The 22,250-nt window shown below is 42.8% G+C and overlaps 1 protein-coding gene across 2 annotated transcripts in view; it reads left to right on the plus strand.

The window, feature by feature from the left end:
- The first annotated feature begins 1,085 nt into the window (after positions 1 to 1,085).
- The window catches only part of ccdc85ca (coiled-coil domain containing 85C, a), a 229,277-nt gene continuing 208,112 nt past the window's right edge, over positions 1,086 to 22,250 (plus strand). The window contains exon 1 of one of the 2 annotated variants that reach the window (XM_028821331.2): positions 1,086 to 2,675. In XM_028821331.2, the coding sequence (XP_028677164.1) occupies positions 1,967 to 2,675 (709 nt within the window). In that variant the 5' untranslated portion in view covers positions 1,086 to 1,966. The remainder of the gene's footprint in view (positions 2,676 to 22,250) is intronic. The other variant, XM_028821332.2, reaches the window with a different exon arrangement.

The raw sequence follows: 22,250 nt of genomic DNA on the forward strand, positions 1-22,250 counted from the left end.
CTGCTGGGCCCTTGAGCAAGGCCCTTAACCTGTAATTGCTCCAGGGGTGCTGTGTAATGGCTGACCCTGCGCTCTGACCCTAAGGGGTATGCGAAAACTACCAAATTCCTAATACAAGAAATTGTATAAGGCGAAATAAAGAAAAAAAAAATGATCAGGGCAAACGGGATGCACCTGAGCTCAATTTTGAGCTTCATGGCAAAGGCTGTGAATACTTATGTACATGTACTTTCTCAATTCTTTTTTATTTTTATTAAATTTGCAAAAACTTCAAGTAAACGTTTTTCACGTTGTCATTATGGGGTGTTGTGTGTAGAATTCTGAGGAAAAAAATGAATGTAATCCATTTTGGAATAAGGCTGTAACATAACAAAATGTGGAAAAAGTGATGTGCTGGGAATACTTTCCGGATGCACTGTACAACCAGGGTATCCCATTGGAAGGCTTGATTGCCAAAGAAAGGCTTAATCATTTTGTCCACATAATGAGAAGACTGCGTTCCTTGTTAGAGGGAAAAATTGAAGGCAAAAGGAGACGAGGACGACATAAAGTAGCATGGATAGACGGCATTAGCCAGACAATGCATATAAACCTTGAAGAAACTCAAAAGAAATAATTTCGGCTTTAAAGGTTTGGGCAAGTCCATCAGGCCACGAAGAATCGGACACGACTAGACGATTAAACGGCATCATTAAACCTAAAAGAGGCGAGTTTGTGATGTGGGAGAGAAATCGCCCAGAGAATATCACGGAGGACATGAATTCGCGCAGTCCGTATTACCAAGAGGTGAACCAGGCAGCCGCGCTAGTCACTGCGCCGCATGAAGTTCAGTAGAAAACAGACGATACCACAGCGTTCATTTTCTTATCACAGATCGTACAAAGTTAACATGAATGGGTTGTGTGCGTTAGTTTTCGATTCTGGTCTCAGCTTTTACTACCGGACGCTTTTGAACTGACAACCGTTTAAAGCGCCGGAGTCTGGGGAAGGCACAGCAAGCAGTTCAGCTGCTCAGCCTCCACCAGCGTTGCCCCTTTAAGTGGGCGGAGCCTAGTCTTGCGAAGGACGGGCCCTACCTTTTAAGCTACCTGCTTTCAGAGGCTGTTTTCTTACGTCTTGATTGGCCGCTTAAACCAAATCCTCTTGAGCAACTTGAACCAAGCGTCGGGAAGAAGGGAGGAGAAGGTCGGAGCAAAATCCAACCCGACTGAAAGCCCTTTTATCGGCAAACCACCATTTGAAAGTTGCCTTTTGTTGCATCGAAGAGAAAATACGAGAGTCGGAACCAGTGGGTTTTGCGTTGTCAGTCGATTTACCTGTTTTTTTTTTCTAAAGCATCTGCAAGTCGTAATTTTTCTTTTTGCTTTTCTTTTTTCTTTTTATTTACACTACGGTTTGAACTGGCCGGTCAGTCGGTGGAGGTGTTGTTATCACTTCCGATCGCTAATAGCCAGAGGGCTCATCGGTGTTTTACACTTGCTTGCGCCCGGCTCTCACGGAATGTGCCTTTTACGATCTAAAAGAAAATTGCGAAGGCGCTGACATCACAGCGAGCGCAGCTCGGGGCAGCTCCGGTAGGATTTGGGGGAGGTGACGGCGGTGCGAGAAATCGGCGAGAAGGGACACCCGAGATACCTGGCTACACTGAAAAACAAATCATAAGTGGGATTTATTTGTGTTCGTTCAGCCTCCGAGTGCTATGCAAAAGAAGAAGAAATGTACGGAATATTTCGATTAGGGGCACGTTCTGGGAGGAATCGCCGACTGCGCTGTGCTGCGCTGTAACTGGTGAGCAAACGCAAAGTGCCGGCAGAGTGAATTTCATCTTCTCTTTTTTTCAATTCTTGAAGCTCTTTTCCTAAATGACATATTAACTTTGACAAACTCTGTGTACAGTTAATAAGGATCGAACAGGGAGGACAGGAAAGCGAAACACAAATAAATACATCTACAAAAAAATAAGGAAATGGCCAAGAGCCCACAGGACGGTTCCCGGGAGGACCTGAGCAAGTTGTCCGACGAGGAGCTGCTAAAATGGAACCGGGAGGATTTGATCAAAAGGCTCCGGAAAGCCGAAAACGAAAGGATGAACTTAATGGTGGAGCACGGCAACCTGATGAAGGACGTGAACAAGCGGCTGCAGGTCCACCTGCACGAAATCCGCGGGCTCAAGGAGGTCAACCAGAGGCTTCAGGACGACAACCAAGAGCTCCGAGAGCTCTGCTGCTTTCTGGATGACGACCGGCAAAAGGGGAAAAAACTATCCCGGGAGTGGCAGAGGTTTGGCCGCTACACCGCCAGCGTCATGTGGAAAGAGGTGAGCATGTATCAGCAGAAACTGAAGGAGCTGGAGACGAAGCAGGAGACGGTGATGAGAGAAAATCTGGAGCTGAAGGAGATCATCCTCATGCTAGACGAGGAGAGGAACGGAGCGGGTTCGAGGAGCTCCATAGACAGCCAGTCCAGTCTGACCAATTTAAACGGGGGCTCCAGCACCATACGGGATGTTGGAGACGGCAGCAGTACTTCGAGTACGGGCAGCGCTGGAAGTCCAGATCACCACCAAAACCACCTCCACCACAAGCCCGGAGAGCCCAAGGCCGGTACTATCAGGAGGTCAATGGATGATCTCAGCACGCCCCACCACCACAGGAGCATCCCCAACGGCCTCAACGGTAAGTGGGCAAAATCCGCCGCGCCAGTCGGAGTCAACTTGCTAAATGGTGAAAGGGACATTTGGATGGAACGATCAAGTCCATCAGATTTGTTTTTCAGGGTCTTGATTTAGTGCATGTGCGGGTTCAGTTTCTGCACCATGTCAGTGTGTGTGGCTCTGCTTTGCTCAGCTTTTATTTCTTTTTTTTATCAGTTATGTGAAATGGGAGGTTTTGGAATGACATGGCTGCAGGTTCAAATCCAGTAGATCACTTTGCATTACTTCTAAAAGATGCGTGATGGTTTGAAAGCACATGGCTGCAGGTTCAAATCCAGCACCATACCAGTCACTAAAATAAATTGGTCAGCTTCACCCAGCTTTTATTTTACTGTATGAGTGTACTTATGAGATGGTTGAGAAGGAAGGACATGGATGCAGGTTCAAATCCAGTAGATCACTTTGCATTACTTCTAAAAGATGCGTGATGGTTTGAAAGCACATGGCTGCAGGTTCAAATCCAGCACCATACCAGTCACTAAAATAAATTGGTCAGCTTCGCCCAGCTTTTATTTTACTGTATGAGTGTACTTATGAGATGGTTGAGAAGGAAGGACATGGATGCAGGTTCAAATCCAGTAGATCACTTTGCATTACTTCTAAAAGATGCGTGATGGTTTGAAAGCACATGGCTGCAGGTTCAAATCCAGCACCATACCAGTCACTAAAATAAATTGGTCAGCTTCGCCCAGCTTTTATTTTACTGTATGAGTGTACTTATGAGATGGTTGAGAAGGAAGGATATGGATGCAGGTTCAAATCCAGTAGATCACTTTGCATTACTTCTAAAAGATGCGTGATGGTTTGAAAGCACATGGCTGCAGGTTCAAATCCAGCACCATACCAGTCACTAAAATAAATTGGTCAGCTTCGCCCAGCTTTTATTTTACTGTATGAGTGTACTTATGAGATGGTTGAGAAGGAAGGATATGGATGCAGGTTCAAGAACACAACCCGTATCTTGGTAGGCCACCAAAGTAATTCAGTTTGCTTTACCTGTGCTTTAGTAATAGGAATATGGGATGGTTTGAAAGAACATGGCTGCAGGTTGAAATGCAGCACCTCGGCATGTCTCACTGAAGTAAATCCCTCCATACTGCTCAGCTTGTGTTTTAGATGAGTGTGCATATGGCTGTGTTTGGAGGACACGGATGCGGGTTCAAATCCTGAACCCATAATACTGTGTGCCACCAAAATAAATTGTTTTGTTTGCCTGAATATGGGATGGTGTGAAAGAACATGGCAGCAGGCTCAGACCCAGCACTGTGTCCGAGTGGCAGTAAAGTAAATCAGTCCGCTTTGCTCAGCTTTTGTTTTATAGGAGTTTGTATATCGGATAGTTTGGATGGTCATGGACGCATGAGCCCATATCACTGTGTGCCACTGCAGTAATTCACTTTGCTTTGCCTGAGCTTTTTACTTGTTATCTCTGATTGAAAACGCAGAGGTGTAGGATCAAATCGAGCGCCATGCCAGTGTGTGCCAGTCTCTCCCTTTTTGCCTGGGTTTGACTTGCAGGAATACGGATATGGGGTGGCGATGACACTGAAAAGTGCAATACAGACTGGATTTATTTTGTGATTGACTTGGTCTATTGTTGCACAAATAATGGGAGACTTATTTGCGGCATTATTACCCTGACACAACAATGCATGAATCGTTTTTGGAGCAGGATTAAGTTTGATCTCCTAATGATCCTAACCTGGATTAGTAATTCGAGAACTGGCGAGTGTATGCATATTCTAAAATGTGTGGATGGGTCTCTGACTGGCATTTTGTTGAAGACCACTTATTGAGGGGGGCGGGGGGGGGGATATTATTTAATACCTGGCTCCAATTACATGTATACTGCTGCTGTAAGCTTAAAAAGTTGAATTTTTATTGAAGTTCGTAGGCACAAACCTAATTGTGAACTTCACTCCTGCCTACTACACCATATCTGGGGGACTAGCTATATTGTGTTAAAAGTGCTTTAGAGTTTAATCCGAGCCTCTGTGTGCCATACATGTTGCCACAACACTCGGTTTTATTGCCTGGGTCATTTAAAGTAATCAAGGGGTTGGGTGATGATAGTAGTGACGGTCCTAAAACACTGGTGGGATCTTGAAGTTATTTGAAAAGTTTGCACATGACTGTGAATGGCCTGTGTGGGTAACATAAGTGAAGACCTGCAGTTCAAAGAATTTGCCCGTGGTGGGTTGCTGAGGTTTAAGCTCCACCACCCTGTGGCTGTAAATTTGTGTGCCACTCCAAGAGTATTTTGATACCGCACCTTTCTTATAGTGTTGGCAAAATGTAAATATTTATCAGGAGCCATAAAGTGTAACAGAGGGAAGCGATTTCCACTCAATTTAAACAAATGGCAAATGCAGGGAATAGTGGCTCGCCTCCCCGCCAGGCATCCAGGCATGAAGTCAGAACATGGCATGCTGTGTTTAAAATGAATTTTTCTCGTAAAGTGTTGTCGTTATTTTTTTTTTTTCTCTCCTTTAAGAGATGTGTGCTGAAAGCCTAATTGTGCCCACAAAGCCAGGCATGCGGAGTGTTCAGAGCGGTTGTGCCCAGTGGAAGCAATGCTGATGTTGTTTGATTTGAGGGCTGTTTATTTAATATGTTGACGGTGACGGGCAAATATAAACGGACCAATTAAAGTAATGAGAAAATGAGTGGAGCAGCATGTGTTCCGGTTTGCTTTCTGCTCCTTAGAAACTCCCGCTTCATATTAGTCTCTGATTAGATTGTTCATAAATCAAGTGGCTGTGCATTGGCGCCACGCCGCAGGAAGGTTATGTTCTGTGTGTGCTGCCGTTGGTTGGTTGGCCAAATCTGCTGACTGAACTGTGTATCTTCATGGCTGGGTTTGTACCTGGCATCAGTGAGTAAACCTTTCCAGTCATGTTCAAGTTGTCCATCAGTGTGTGAACTTTGCTCGTTGCCCCCGTAGGTTTCCACCAAAGGCACCAGTTCCTGTTCACGTCCGTTCCAAACTGTGTGTGTGTTACTCTGCTGTCCTAGACTGGCACTCCTTTGGGTGGGTACCTGCATTTCCCCCACTACCACTGCAGCTGCTGCCGTGATGTTGTGAAGTTTTTACCAGGCAGATCTTCTTCACGTTCACACCGCAGCTAAAAGTGACTCCGTTTTATTTTTTGACCGTTCACTTTAATTTTATATTAGAATGATGAGTGCATGCAGCTATCCATCCTCAATGTGCCCTGGATCCATAAAATATGATAAAAAGTAAATTTGCCAGACAGTGCAACCTAATAGACCACCATGCGTACCAACAGCATGTGGTGCCCCTTAGCACTGATTTTTAGTACGGGATGTCTGTGAATTTCATCAGCATGAGGTGACAAGAAAGTGAACCAGAAAACAACAAACCTTAAGTTTGAGTGCAGTCATCTCTGCTACGTCAGTGTGCCAAAACCCAGTGGCACAGGAGAAGAACCAGGGCTGGTGGGGCTGAGCTGTGGAAGATCTGCTGCAGGATTGTGGTGTGACAATGTCAGAACGTCAAGAGGCACGTTTGAGGAACGCCATGTTTGAGTGTGTAGCAATTGCGGTGTTTTGGCTTACGCCCCCCCTTGCTTAATAAGTCCGTCACGTCACTTTCTTTCCATGCTGTGTCAGTCTTGGCATCCATTTTGTTTTTACAGTGTAGAGATAAGGTGAAGGTTCCATAGACAGTGGGGAGGGCAACTTTCCAGACAATTCCATTTCGAGGATTCAAACGCAGGTTAGATTCAAGTCGTAGATGTCTGATAATTCGGACTGCATACATATATATAATATTTCATTTATTTTTTTTTAGCTGGTTGCATTTCTTTATAGAGATAGAATCTGTGTCGAATATAAATGAAGGAAGGGGAGATGAGCTGCAGTGGTTTTCCTTTTCTATCCTCGGAGATGTACATGTTAGGTTCATTAACAACGCTAAGTCAGTCTTGCATGGGTGTGGTGGTCATGTGAGTGAGTGATGCCCCTGATGGACTGGCGTGCTGACTTTGTTCCTGCATCGTCCACAACGTTGGTAGGGCAGGCCCTGAGCTCACGTGATACATACAAGAATTAGGTGGATTAAGAGTTGCCTCCATGCCAGCTCACTATTCAAGGAGTTGATGTAGAGGTGGTGCACTGCTACAGGTGTTTGGGGGTCCACATCAGTGACTGGTTAGACTGGTATTGTGACACAGAGGAATGGTATAAGAAGGGGCTGAGCAGGCTTGTCTTCCTTGGGAGACTCTCCATTCCTTTTGTGTGGGTGGTGAAATCCTGCACATCTTCTACAACTCTGTGATGACCAGAGTGATGGGCCGTTAACCGAATTAACAAATGAATTGAAAGAGCAGACTCCGTTATGATATGCATGATTGACCCCCTGGAGGTCGCAACAAAGGAAAGAATTAAAACAAAACTGAGTGCCATTATGAACAATGCTGCACATCCTCTTTCTGACACACAAACGCTGAGAACTCTCAGCTAATGAATCATTCAGCAGAAATGTGTCAAGAAATGCTATGGGAGTCCTTTGCACCAACCGCAATACGCCTGCATAATGGCTAGCTGGGACTGCTCTCATAGCAATAACAAAGTTAGGTAGGTAGATACTTTATTAATCCCAAGGGGAAATTCACAAGTTACAAGTTTTCATGTGCTTTGTAATTATTGTGTGTGTTTGGTGAGGTTTTTGCTGTTGTTTGTTATCACTTTTCTTGAGCTTATGTAAAAAGCAAAATTTCTGTTTGGGACAAAGTAGTGAAAAGTCGAGCAAAGTGACACATTTTATTGGCCAACTAAAAAGATTGCAATATGCAAGCTTTCGAGGCAACTTGGGCCCCTTGTTCAGGCGAGATGTAATCAACAGTCCCTCCATCATAGTACAGTAGTCCTGTATGTATATCTTCTTCTTCTTCTTCTTTCGGCTGCTCCCGTTAGGGGTTGCCACAGCGGATCATCTTCTTCCATACCTTTCTGTCCTCGTCATCTTGTTCTGTCACACCCATCACCTGCATGTCCTCTCTCACCACATCCATAAGCCTTCTCTTAGGCCTTCCTCTTCTCCTCTTGCCTGGCAGCTCCATCCTTGGCACCCTTCTAATAATAATAATTCCTTGCATTTATATAGCGCTTTTCTCACTACTCAAAGCGCTCAGCAATTGCAGGTTAAGGGCCTTGCTCAAGGGTCCAACAGAGCAGAGTCCCTTTTGGCATTTAGGAGATTCGAACCGGCAACCTTCCGATTGGCAGTGCAGATCCCTAGACTCAGAGCCACCTTCTAATTATACAAAATGCTAATATCTGTCTGTCCTGAGATAACATGTGAATTAATGGGGCTAGAACTTTGATCTTGGAGTTAAACGAAAGTAAATGAAAGCTTATGTTCTGGAAATTCAACAAATTTTCAGTAGTGGCAACCTGATGGGCAGAAAAATATATTGTAATTGGCAAGCCCATCTATTGCCCATCTATTGATAATCCCCCAGGGTGTGGTACATACAGTACTTGTTCAGAGTTCATATCCAAGTGTAAGTTCTTGTGTTTGTAAATAACGCCTGGGGAGTTTACTGCTGTTCACATGTAGTCTTGTGCAGTGGGACGGACCTGGCGGAACCAGCGGTCTGTGTGTTTTCACTACAACAATTTACTTTTGTATAGTTTGAAATCACACCAGAATTGCCTTGATGGCCCTGTTTCTTTTTTGATAGCTCGAGCCTTGACTCTCTAAGAAGTGAAGAATTTCGCGGCGCTTCAAACATTTTAAAGGCTGTACAGCAGCTGTCCTACTCTTTGTCTTTCGTTTCCGGCCCCAGGCGTGGTTAAATCTTTTGGCATAAAGTCTTGTCTCGCGGGACATGACTTCTTGATATTTTTTAGTTTATAATTTAAAAACGGAATAAAAATTTGAAACTCTAACAACATTACATTAAAGTTTGAGAAATTCTGAAAAGAATGATACCAAACATATATAAAATGTAGGTTTTAAAATAAGCCCGATTTAAAGCATGACAGAACGTCACATAAAACCATTGCAGTTTTTAGGCTTAGGATTATATACAGTAGAGTCTCGCTTATCCAACCTTCGCTTATCCAACATTCTGTATTATCCGACGTCCCAGCACAAAAAAAAAAAACCAAAAAAAACTCATCAATCGGCAACGAGAACTGCAAGTTGTGAGCGTGAGTGTAGTCTATTTTTATGTGGATTATGTGGCTGGCCCTCTCTGGCATGCGTGCGCGTGTGTGTGTGTGCGCGCACATGCGTCCATGTGTGTGCGTGTCTCTCTCTCTCGCACGCGTGTGTGTGAGTGCGTGTGTCTCTCTTTCTCTCTTGCTCTCTTGCGCGTGTATGTGTCTGTCTGTCTCTCTCTCTCGCGCTCTCTCTCTAACGCTGCACAGGGAGAGACTGAACACGTGCGGAAATCATCGGCGCGCACAAACCGAAAGGGAAACTGGCTTGTTCCTATACCAAGTGTGTGGTCATGCACAGAGGCAAAAGTTTGGCAAACTTTTTTGGTCATAACCCGATTTGTGTGTGTTCAGAGATGTTCGTGAACTGAGGTTCCACTGTATTAGGCTCGTAATGTGTAAAATTATAACATAGTTTGACATTTAATGGGCTTTTTCTTAATAGATAGATAGATAGATAGATAGATAGATAGATAGATAGATACTTTATTAATCCCAATGGGAAATTCCGACATTTTCGTTTATCTGACTTTCTGCCGGCCCGTTTATGTTGGATAAGCGAGACTCTACTGTGTGTGTGTATATATATATATATATATATATATATATATATATATATATATATATATATATATATATATATATATATAGCACACACACACACTTAGGTTAAGGGCTTTGCTCAAGGTGTGCACTGTTTTTAAGTATTGATGGCCATTTTTTAAAGGAATGTAAACTTTAATATACATTTTTCAAGAATATTCTCATGTAAATAGGCACTATAAATTTTGCCACTAGTATATATTATTGCTCAAATCTGTGCATATTCTACATGCTGACGTCTATACAGGACTGTTAGGCGCAATGTGATTTAAAGATTTAAATTTGAGGTAATATTTGTTGTTGCTGCCCTTTTTTATTGTTAAAGTTTCTATTTCTCCCATTTAAGTCTGACTATTTAACAGTCTGGTCCATTTGTGTCTTGCTGTGAAGCAGATGTTTATTCAAACAAGGATTTGGAAACGTGAAGCCCAAACACAAGTGGGCACATTCCTTTGCTGTCAAAGGGCTACCCTCGGGCTTCAGGGCTGGAATGTGCACAAGACCTCACGGTGTGACAGATCCCACCAGACCAGGAATGCGATCAGGTGGAATGAAAGAATGCGGTTGGTTATGGTGTTCGTTCCTTAGTTGCCGCTATTCCTTTCTGGTGACTTCAGGAAGTTTTTTGCATTTGCTTGAAAATTTAAAATGTTGTGGTTTTCAAGCAAATGGCTTAACGATGCCCAACTCGAAGTGTGCTGTAAGAAACACTGGGGCTTATGAAAGTTACACTGGTGTGTGAGTGAAAAGTAGCAGCAGACTATAGCAGGCCGAAAAGCAGGCTTCAAAGTGTAATGAGATTAATTAAAGGAGTTTGTTTTTGTCTTGGTCTGTTTGTTCTCTAGGTTTATTGTTCTGTTGAAACTCTCCGCTTGTTGTTGGAGCTTTTATTTATTTCAACGGGCCTGTGCTTAGATGCAGCCTCCCGGCACTGAATTCTGTTTGTGTAACAGAGTTGTGTGCAGCTTGTATGCTCTCGCCATCTCTGTGTGAGTTCTATTTATTTATTTATGGATTCTCCAGTTTTCGTCCCACATCTCCAAAAATGTGCATGTTAATCGGTACTTGAGCATTGGCGCTCTGTGCGCATGAGTGCGCGTACACGAGTGCGCATGCACGAGTCAGTCCTGTAATTGTCTGGTGTCCTGCTGTGCGGCTTTTGCTGCCGGGGACATCTGAACCTCTGCAACCCCGAATTAAATTAAGTGGGTTTGAAAATGGTGTGTTAAAATTATTTGTACATCAGATACCCTCGTCATATTCGGTATCGGGATTACCTATTAGGAGGTGGTGGGAGTTTTGCTTTTTTGTGTGTGGATTTGCTGATTAAACATACACACATTCTGTTTGTGTTGTTGTCAGTGCAGGGCTGATTAGATTAAACACACACACACACACACACACACACACACACACACACACAAATGTGATTAAGCTTTTTCTTAAGAGTTTCGCTGCAATCACAAATTATTAAAAGGGTCTTGAGCCAGAGCATTCACTTTGCTCTTGTCTTCTAGCAGAGGGCCTGCTGGCTTGGACAACAGATGCCGAGCCACTAATCCTGGTGAAGCCTTAAGAGCGAGCTTAACTGAAGTTTAGGTGATTCATCCTCGGCACGGAAATGAACTGAAGTGGAGTAAACTAAATTTAAACCTGTTTTAAAGTCTATGATGGGGGGAAAAATAGATAGTTTTGTTCCAAGTTACACTTTTTATACTCTGAATCATGTCCTAAGCCACTGAACGAACTCTGGAGCAATGAGGTTTTGAGGCTATTGCAGCCCGTTCCTCCCTGCTGTGGAATATCCTTTTACAAACCTGTACTTCAAAGTCCTCCAACTGCTTAGCGACTCTTCACTGTGAGGCTGTGGAGTGAAGGGTCCTCAGTGAAGTTGTTTGCTATAACCTTATCCCGGGAAGGCTGGCAGCCATGTCTGGAGTGCGTCAAGGAGTTAACTGTCTCGAGGGAAAATGTCCTGGATTTGAGTGATAATTATTCCCCGCCTGCCTCTTCCTCACGTCACTGTTGGCAAGAGCTGCACTTCACTTTTAGGGCCTCTAATGAGGTGCTTAGGGGACGCGTCAAAAAACAATGGTGTTAATGGAGCAGACAAAGCACTCGTAAGCTGGGCAGCACGGTCTGCTTCATATGCAAAAGACTTCCATAATGGAAGCAAAAATCGTAACGGCTTAAATTAACGTGAAACACCCTGTAATGGACATTTAGTGGTGTATAGGTGATCAATAGGTTTGTGAGGGTTCGCATTATTAGATATAGAATATTCATTTTGGAGGGAAAGGAAACAATACAGTTTAAAAATACAGTATAGTATGTGAATTATACTATGTATGTGTAGATATACTGTGCATTTATGTATAATCTGCAGTATATAGTGTGTGTATGCACACATAAACTCTGTCCTTTACAATCTCTATGTGTATTTGTAATATATATTGTGTGTGTGTATGTATATGTCAATATTATCCTCTGTGTGTATATGTAGAAATAATGTACAAATATATTTGTATATAACGTGTGTGTATGCATACATAAATATTTATAAATACATATAGTGTGTGTGTGTGTGTATAATTATGAAGTATATCTCAATGTAATAATATACTTCTCATACATAAATATATTACATATTCAGTATATATACTACTGCTCTTTTATTTAACATAGAATTCTCAAATCCACCTAAATCCCCCTGGGGGGCTCCAAGCCATCCTGGCAGTACCTACTGCCTATATATGTGTGTATATATAAGCTTCTTTTTATGCATTTTTTTAATATATATTAATATTAATATTCAATATACTCTCTGCAAGCAAGCCTAAATTAGTAGAAGTTCATTTCTCAAACAGAGTCAGTTTTGTGAAAAGCTGTGAATTTTATTACATCCTACAAAGTATTGTTTTGACCTTTTTAATTATATAATTTTTTCCTCTAACAAAGCTAAACTATGCACTTGTTAGGCACATAATGGCCTTGGTTGTTAATTAACCCAAACATTGAATGTTCTGCTTCTATTATTTCTCGTTCCTCGAGCCCCTTGTTGTACTGTACATCTATTTTGCTGGTCGGCCGGTGCAGTGGTTAGTGCTGCCGCTTCACCGCTCCTCCGGCCGACAATGTTTGAAGATGCAGGTCCTCTTCACTTCGGTGTAGATCTTGCATGTTTGTCCCGTGTTCATGTGGGGTTTTCAGTCTAAACCCGAGAGTTTCAGGGTGTACCCTAGAATTGCTTGCCACCCTGTCTATGATTGATTCTTACCTTGTTCTTGATACTGCTGGGGTAGTTTTGATCTCCCAGGGTCCTGAATTGGGTAAAGTGGGTGTAAATAATGGTTGTGCGAGTCAATTGGAATCCAAAATAGGTAGCCTGTAATGAACTATTTCACCATTTCTGAACAAAGATCCACGTTTTTTCCTTTACCTCATCAGCAGACCCCTCATTCTAAATGAATATGGCACAGACTTGATTTTATGTCAAGCTGTAGGATTCCCTTTACATTATTATAGCCAATGAATTGGTGGGGGCTTTTCATGGTTTGCTATCTTGCTGTTTGCAGTCTGCTTTCATACGAATGAGACCCCTCTTTTTAGTTGGCCAATTAAAGGTGTCATTTTACTTGACTCCCCCCTTTTTTGGTAATCCGGGGGTGCTTCATTTTCTTACTCTGCCACATCCCAACTGTTCCATTTTGGTGCCTTGGAACAACATGCTAATGGGTCTGATTTGCACTCGACTGGTCATTTTCATTTAGTTTTGCACAGTTTTTGATTTATTCCAATTGTAATACGAGTTACTTTGCTAAGCGTTTGGTGACAGGGCTCATAGAAAAGCCTGCTTGAAATATTAATGCTTATCCTTACAGATGAGGTCACGTACAGTACAGCACAGCTAGGGCTTCTTAAACTTTTTTTTTTTTGGTTGCAGCCCAATCTTGCCCTTTCTTAGTGTCTTTGAGACCCACTCCTTGTAGAATGCCCAGATGATCATCAGTGCAGCAGGGGAGGTCCCCCTTGGAGAATCCAAGCCAATTGTCAGTGCAGCAGGAGGTCGTCTTGGAAAACTGGAGAGTTTTCCCCTTGGAGAATAGTTGACGATCGTCGGGGTGTGTGCGTGTAGGGGGAGAATTGTGGGGCTGACGATCATCAGAGAGGGGGGTTCATTACTAGACAATCTTCAGAACAGTGTTGTAGCAGTCCGGTGCCGCTAAGATTCACACCGTCAATATGATGGTGATTTATTTATTTTTGTAGAGGAGATCCCAGAGATGCCCCCAGCCTTGGCCCGACCCGCACACACTCAAAATAAAGCACACTGGGAACTAACAACAATTAAGAATATAATGAAATTAAGTAATATAAATGAAAACACTACTACCACCCCTGTACCCCTAGGGCGATATTACATTAAACACAAAATGTTTCTGATCATCAAACACATTTAACCATTAGTCAAATATAACACAAGTAAACACAAAATGCAGTTTTTCAATGATGGTTTTTATTATTTAGGGAGAAAAAAAAATCCAAACCTACATGGCCCTGTGTGAAAAAGTAATTGCCCCCTTGTTAAAAAATAACCTAACTGTGGTGTATCACACCTGAGTTCAATTTCCGTAGCCACCCCCAGGCCTGATTACTGCCACACCTGTTTCAATCAGGAAATCACTTAAATAGGAGCTGCCTGACACAGAGAAGTAAACCAAAAGCACCTCAAAAGCTAGACATCATGCCAAGATCCAAAGAAATTCAGGAACAAATGAGAACAGAAGTAATTGAGATCTATCAGTCTGGTAAAGGTTATAAAGCCATTTCTAAAGCTTTGGGACTCCAGCGAACCACAGTGAGAACCATTATCCACAAATGGCAAAAACATGGAACAGTGGTGAACCTTCCCAGGAGTGGCCGGCCCGACCAAAATTACCCCAAGAGCGCAGAGACGACTCATCCGAGAGGTCACAAAAGACCCCAGGACAACATCTAAAGAACTGCAGGCCTCACTTGCCTCAATTAAGGTCAGTGTTCACGACTCCACCATAAGAAAGAGACTGGGCAAAAAACGGCCTGCATGGCAGATGTCCAAGACGCAAACCACTGTTAAGCAAAAAGAACATTAGGGCTCGTCTCAATTTTGCTAAGAAACATCTCAATGATTGCCAAGACTTTTGGGAAAATACCTTGTGGACTGATGAGACAAAAGTTGAACTTTTTGGAAGGCAAATGTTCCGTTACATCTGGCGTAAAAGGAACACAGCATTTCAGAAAAAGAACATCATACCAACAGTAAAATATGGTGGTGGTAGTGTGATGGTCTGGGGGTTGTTTTGCTGCTTCAGGACCTGGAAGGCTTGCTGTGATAGATGGAACCATGAATTCTACTGTCTACCAAAAAATCCTGAAGGAGAATGTCCAGTCCATCTGTTCGTCAACTCAAGCTGAAGCGATCTTGGGTGGCTGCAACAGGACAATGACCCAAAACACACCAGCAAATCCACCTCTGAATGGCTGAAGAAAAACAAAATGAAGACTTTGGAGTGGCCTAGTCAAAGTCTGACCTGAAATCCAATTGAGATGCTATGGCATGACCTTAAAAAGGCGGGTTCATACTAGAAAACCCTCAAATAAAGCTGAATTACAACAATTTTGCAAAGATGAGTGGGCCAAAATTCCTCCAGAGCGCTGTTAAAAGACTCATTGCAAGTTATTGCAAACGCTTGATTGCAGTTATTGCTGCTAAGGGTGGCCCAACCAGTTATTAGGTTCAGGGGGGCAATTACTTTTTCACACAGGGCCATGTAGGTTTGGATTTTTTTTTCTCCCTAAATAATAAAAACCACCATTTACAAACTGCATTTTGTGTTTACTTGTGTTATATTTGACTAATGGTTAAATGTGTTTGATGATCAGAAACATTTTGTGTGACAAACATGCAAAAGAATAAGAAATCAGGAAGGGGGCAAATAGGCACTATACAGTGGTGTGAAAAACTTTCATATTGACCAGTTTTTTTACATCGTATTATTTTAGTATCTGTCTGTCTGTCTAATCCTACTGTGACTTAATTTTATGCCATTATTATTGTTTTTGCCAAAAGTCCCAATATTAGCCCGGGTTTATCTCTGACTCTCTGGCCCCATCATGCCTCTATCATTTGTGTTGTATAAATATCTTCGGTTACTTTACGAGGAGTATTATAAGGGTACTTGCTGTGAACAGTGTTATTGATTGACTGAGATGAAAGGCGCCATACTGGCCAAACCGACGTTTGCTGTCATTATAAAAGGTGCTGTAGGAGACTGGGCTTGTATGGTAGGCAGCACATCAGATGAAGTTTGACTGGAGCTCGCTGTATTGTTTGCATTGTTAAATAAGACTGTTTGTACAAAAGGCTGAGTGTAAAATCGCCTCTGTGCTACTGAGACTTGCTGAGACGGTGCGGTTATGAAAGACGCCACATACAAGTGGAGCAGCTTACCTTTTCAGTTTTCTAACCCTACTTATCCCAGTTCTGGATCTTGAGGACCCAAGCCCTTTCCCAGTGGCAACTGGCACAAGGTGGAAACAAGCTCTGGGCAGGGCACACACACATGCTTCCTCACAATTAGCACATAACATGTCTTATACGGTTACCAGTCCTATTTTTTGTTTCCATTTTTGTACCAGTGACACTGTATTATATTAATTCGGAGCGTTCAGGCTAGGACTGAAGGAATGTGCAGTAATGACTGACTGATTACGGAGCTACATGCGTGGTGTTTATCGGCCGGACAGGTGGGTCGTGTCGGTTGTTTTCCCACAGCTCTTCAGACCTTGCAGGTTTGAAAAGTACAGGAAATGGTACAGAATAGCCACAATGTGAACTGTACGGATTTTGAAGTATTTAACTGCTTCTGTTTAGAAATATTAACACTGTGTCTCAGATAGACAAGATTACTTTGTCCACTCAGATGGCACTCAGATGTGAAGTGGGCAGCACCCCTCACTTCCCCCATATATCGCTGCTGTTGTCTGATGCTGTTTTTATTTGTTCTGTTAGTGAGGCTGTTTGAGTCGGAGTGAACAGGAATGACGTGGGGTCAGACTCCAGGATGTCTCCCTGCCGTGGCCGGTGTGCTGTGGACGCTGCAGGCCTTTTCTAGTTTGATTGCTGCTGCCGAGGGCTTTGAACCTCCTAGTTTGTGTTCAGATTCTTTATCACCACATGACTGAATGCTTCCTCAATGCTACCACACTGTGCATACTGTAACTAAACTCATTTCCCTCTAAACTGAAAACCTGTCCCGGTAGTACTTGGCATACGGTGGAAAAACAACCCCCATCTGAAACCCACTTTAACCAAATTTGGATCAATAGGGGGCAAAACCTTTTTAGGTAACATCGGGGAGCTTCAGTACAGAATGCCCAGTTAACCCAACGTGCACATCTTTGGCATGCAGAAGGGAAACTGGAGTGCCTGAGTGCAGACATGGAGTGAGGGTTTAAACTCCGCATAAACCTAACGGCTGGGCATTTGGCTATAGTGTTCGCTCCTTGTTTTGTCATCTCTTTGGTATTTTCTGTATCTACAGTCATATGAAAAAGTTTGGGAACCCCTCTTAATTGTTTGGATTTTTGTTTCTCATTGGCTGAGCTTTAAAAGTAGAACTTCCTTTTAATATCTGAGATGCCGTATGGAAACAGGAGTATTACAGCAGTGACATTAAGTTTATCGGATTAACAGAAAATATGCAATATGCATCATAACAAAATTAGACAGGTGCAGAAATGTGGGCACCCCAACAGAGATATGACATCAATACTTAGTTGAGCCTCCTTTTGGCCTCTAGACGCTGTCCTCCTATAGCCTTTGACGAGTGTCTGATTCTGGATGGAGGTATTTCTGACCATTCTTCATACAAAATCTCTCCAGTTCAATTTGATGGACAGCCTGCTTCAAATCATCCCGTAGATTTTCGATGATATTCAAGTCAGGGGACTGTGACGGCCATTCCAGAACATTGTACTTCTCCCTCCGTTCAAATCATCCCGTAGATTTTCGATGATATTCAAGTCAGGGGACTGTGACGGCCATTCCAGAACATTGTACTTCTCCCTCCGCATGAATGCCTTTGTAGATTTCCAACTGTGTTTTGGGTCATTGTCTTGTTGGAATATCCAACCCCTGCATAACTTCAACTTTGTGACTGATGCTTGAACATTATCCTGAACAATTTGTTGATATTGGGTTGAATTCATCTGACCCTCGACTTTAACAAGGTCCCCAGTCCCTGAACTAGCCACACAGCCTCACAGCATGATGGAACATCCACCAAATTTGACAGTAGGTAGCAGGTGTTTTTCTTGGAATGCGGTGTTCTTCTTCCGCCATGCAAAGTGCTTTTACCTTTAAAAAAATTTGATATCTGTTGCTCTACTTGTATGGTCAGTGTTGCTCGTACTCTTATTGATATCCTCATGTGTCTCAGCCTGACTTATCAGGTGACTCCTCTCTCTGTCTGTTCAGACTCTGTAATTTTGAGGTTCCTTGCTCACCACTTGTATGCATTTTCACTCCCACCAGTGGTGGATGGACTCCCGTTACCCACTGTGAAAACATCATTCATGTTATACTGTACCGTTCTATTGTATGGAGGATTACTTGTGTTCTGTTCTGTTTTGTGTATTGCATTGTATTGACCCCCTTTTCTTTTTGACACCCACTGCACGCCCAGCCTACTTGGAAAGGGGTCTCACTTTGAACTGCCTTTCCCAAGTTTTCTTCCATTTTTTCCCTATTCCCTATTGGGAGTTTTTCCTTGTCTTCTTAGAGAGTCAAGGCTGGGGGGCTGTCAGGAGGCAAGGCCTGTTAAAACCCATTGCGGCACTTCTTGTGTGATTTTTGGGCAATACAAAAATAAGTTGTATTGTATGTTCTTGCAAGTACTTCCTGTTTTTGAAGGCAACTCATTACGATTTAGCAACCCAATGACGCTCATTAACTCATTTGCTTTGTCAAATGCTCCATTTTAACTCTTTTAACCATCATACCCTTAAACTATCTTATCATCGTTCCTACCGCTGATCCACCGCAGCCAGGCCGACCAATTGGGCTGCTCAGACTGACCGGACACAAACACACACACACACACACACACACACACACACACACACACACAGACCGTGGCATTTTATTATATAGTAGGTTAAAACAATATTCTATTGATTTCTTGTCATTTCTTTATATATCATTAATGCCCTGTTTTAGCCTAGCTTACAGATAACCCTTTAGCTTCAAGAAACTTTCATTTGCTGCTTCTTTTCTCAATGAATTTTCGGCATGTCTTCTCGACTTTAATTTTTGGGTCACATGTAGGGTTTGACAAAATATGTTTTCAAACTTGACAGTTTTGCATTCGGCTTGTTTAAACTACTACATCTTTTTTTTATTATCCTTGCGTCTAGTTTTTTCATTCCTAGCAGTACCATAGTGGCAGAGTTTAAAAACTTGGTGGGATAGTGCATCACATCGGGGTTATGGGATTGGACCCGACCTCCAGGTTGGGAAACTGGCCAAGGAGGACTTGACCGATTGCTGCTGCCTGCTTGTTAGTTGGGGTCAGCATGGGGCTTTCACACTGCCAGTCTCTACGTTTTGCTGCATTGTTGCAGACATCGGGGTGCATGTGGACTTTGAATTCTTCCACTATACAAATATTAAAGGGTACAGCCTAAGTTGGGCTGTTTCCCAAATGGGCACTGAATCAGATTTAAAAAACAAAAAATCTACCCAGATCTTTTAATGTGATATTGGTGCAAGCAATTTCCATTCATCTATCTATCCATTATCCAACCCACTATATCCTAACACAGGGTCATGGGGGTCTGCTGGAGCCAATCCCAGCCAACACAGGGTGCAAGGCAAGAAACAAACCCCGGGCAGGGCGCCAGCCCACCGCAGGGTGCACACACTAGGGTCAACTTAGAATCGCCAATGCACCTAACCTGCATGTCTTTGGACTGTGGGAGGAAACCCACGCAGACACGGGGAAAACATGCAAACTCTATGCAGGGAGGACCCGGGAAGCGAACCCACAGCTACCCACTGCGCCACCGTGCCGCCTGCAAGCAATTTATTGCTTCAAATTCATTTTATTAATGATCAAGATGATATTACAAAGAAGTAATAATGACTAAGGTATTATTTTATTTTGTCAGTTAGATACAACATCCATTTGCTGCCTAGAGAGCAAAGAAAGAGCAAGACTTGCTGTAATGGGAACTAATCTCTCAGAGACGCTGAAATACGAAAAGGTCAGCAATGGTTCAACAATTTTTCATTTTGTTAATGAAGGTTCACAATTGAGAGCCAGAGCCCACCATGGCAGCCCTGGGCCCAGATGTAGGCAGGGAAGCCTTCAAGGCACAGGTCTTGGTAAAGTGTGTGGGAAGCTGAGAAAAGCCAAGGTGAACACAGGGAGAGCGGGCAGAATCCACACAGGATGTGACCGCGCTTTGGATTGAAGTCCAGAACTGTAATTTTTCGCAGTGCAACAGTCTGGGCTCAGTAAGACTTGTAACGTAATGTATGGGCACAGTAAGACCTGAATGGAGGTTGTGTTTGAATTTAACACGTTTTACAAAGCGTTAGTTAGTTAGTTAGTTAGGTCATATTACATCCATCCATCCATCCATTTTCCAACCCTCTGAATCCGAACACAGGGTCACGGGTGTCTGCTGGAGCCAATCCCAACCAACACAGGGCACAAGGCAGGAACCAATCCCGGGCAGGGTGCCAACCCACCGCGGGATACACACAAACACATCCACACACCAAGCGCACACTAGGGACAATTTAGAATCGCCAATCCACCAAACCTGCATGTCTTTGGACTGTGGGAGGAAACCCACGCAAACACGGGGAGAACATGCAAACTCCACGCAGGGAGGACCCGGGAAGCGAACCCGGGTCTCCTAACTGCGAGGCAGCAGTGCTACAACTGCGCCACCGTGCCGCCTCATATTACATTGTCACAAGTATTTTTCTAGTTATGTTCGCATGTTTTCCTATATGTTAGTGCACAGTTAATGGAATATTCTAATTATTTCTTGTCATTCTGACTAGAGACGAGTTCAGTTTATTGGTAAGGCATGGAGGGCTAACAGTTTCAGAACGTACATACAGAATGTACTGAATGTACTAAGTGCTGCTTAAGTAAGTTTGCCATTGAGAAATTACCCAACCTTTAAGTACAGAAAGTGACTAAAGTTTAATATGAGAAACCTAAGATTGTAATAAAACAGATAAGAAACCATTTTTGCCTTTTTATCCTGTTGTGATTTGTACTTTTTTAAAAATTTCACTAAACTTTTTTTCTTTTTTAAAACAAATGTTATTGGACTGTGGAATCTCTTTTGTTGCATGTTTGACTCATGCCGAATCCTACCTTGACAGCTCAGTAGCTGCTCAGTTTTTGGGAACCTGGGAAAGGCGCAGCTTCAGCATCAAGGAAACATGAAAATGGCTGACCTGTGCTGCATCATGTCAGTCACTTACTGCTCCACCAGACCGCACAAAGGTGTTACAAAGCAGTGCGTGACTAAGAGAGGCCTTCTAGCAAGCCCTCGACTCTAAAGTGTTAACTGTGCACTTTCCCTTTGTTTAGAGCCCCCTATCACTGCCAGTTTCATTGCCTTTTTCCAGGTTCACCCGGGTTGTATAAAGCGGCTATTTGAGCAGAAAATTGTACCATCGGAGGCCCTTCCCCATCCCAGTCTCCTTTAGTACAAAAAGAAAAAGAATGGCATTGTACTAATGTCCTAACGGAAGGCTAACATTGCTGCCTCACCGTGCTAGGAATGTGGGATCTTTCTAGTTCTGGCCCAGTCACTTTCAGTGTGGCGTTTTCATGTTCCTATCCTGCCCATGTGGATTCTTTTTCGTGATTTCTTCCTACATCCTAACGGTATACGTCTTAGACTGAGCTAGCATGGGTGAATATGAGATTTATTTATTTATTTAAATCGTAAAAGTCTTTGTTGATGTGAGAGATGTTAAAAACAAAACTGAAAAATGTCTGGGAGAAACGTCTCCTGTTTTTTGCCCGTTCTCTGACTACAACACGATGGAGTGTCAAAACTAAACCTAGAAATCAAACTTAAAAAAACGAACAGAGATTCAGAAACCTAGAAGGACAAACAAATAGTTTTTAGCACAGTGAAATAAAGTACATCTGTCAAGCGCTGGTACCCTGAAATGAATGATCTTTAAGCTATCCCCATCGAGTGTGCTGTAGAGCATTCTGGGAACAGTTGCCAGGGAAACAGCAAATACAGAAGCTCTAGAATTGCAACGCTTGTCTCAACCAATAACAAAATGGCAACACAGTAAAGCATAAATATAATATGGTGAACTTTCTAAACATGCCAGATGCACCATTTTTGACCAAATATTCAGAATTCTTGCCTTTTGTCACAGATAGATAGAGCTTTATTTTACCTCAGACTCTCTGGATTATACTCGACAAAACAGTCTTTAGGTCTACTTTGACCTGTTTTTGTGTTTGAAATTACCTGTTCAGGGTGAAACCTTGTGACTTACCCTTTAATTTCCCAAAATTAATGAACAATAAGAAAACGCTTCATAATTTTGTACTGCTTCTAAAAAAAATGTTTACCTTGCCATGCCTTTGGGTCATTTTAGACCTATCATTGTCTTTAATGGATTTTCCCCTGCATTTTAGTAATTTGTTTA

This window comes from Erpetoichthys calabaricus, chromosome 16 (assembly GCF_900747795.2).
Source record: "Erpetoichthys calabaricus chromosome 16, fErpCal1.3, whole genome shotgun sequence".
In the NCBI taxonomy this organism is placed as follows: domain Eukaryota; kingdom Metazoa; phylum Chordata; class Cladistia; order Polypteriformes; family Polypteridae; genus Erpetoichthys; species Erpetoichthys calabaricus.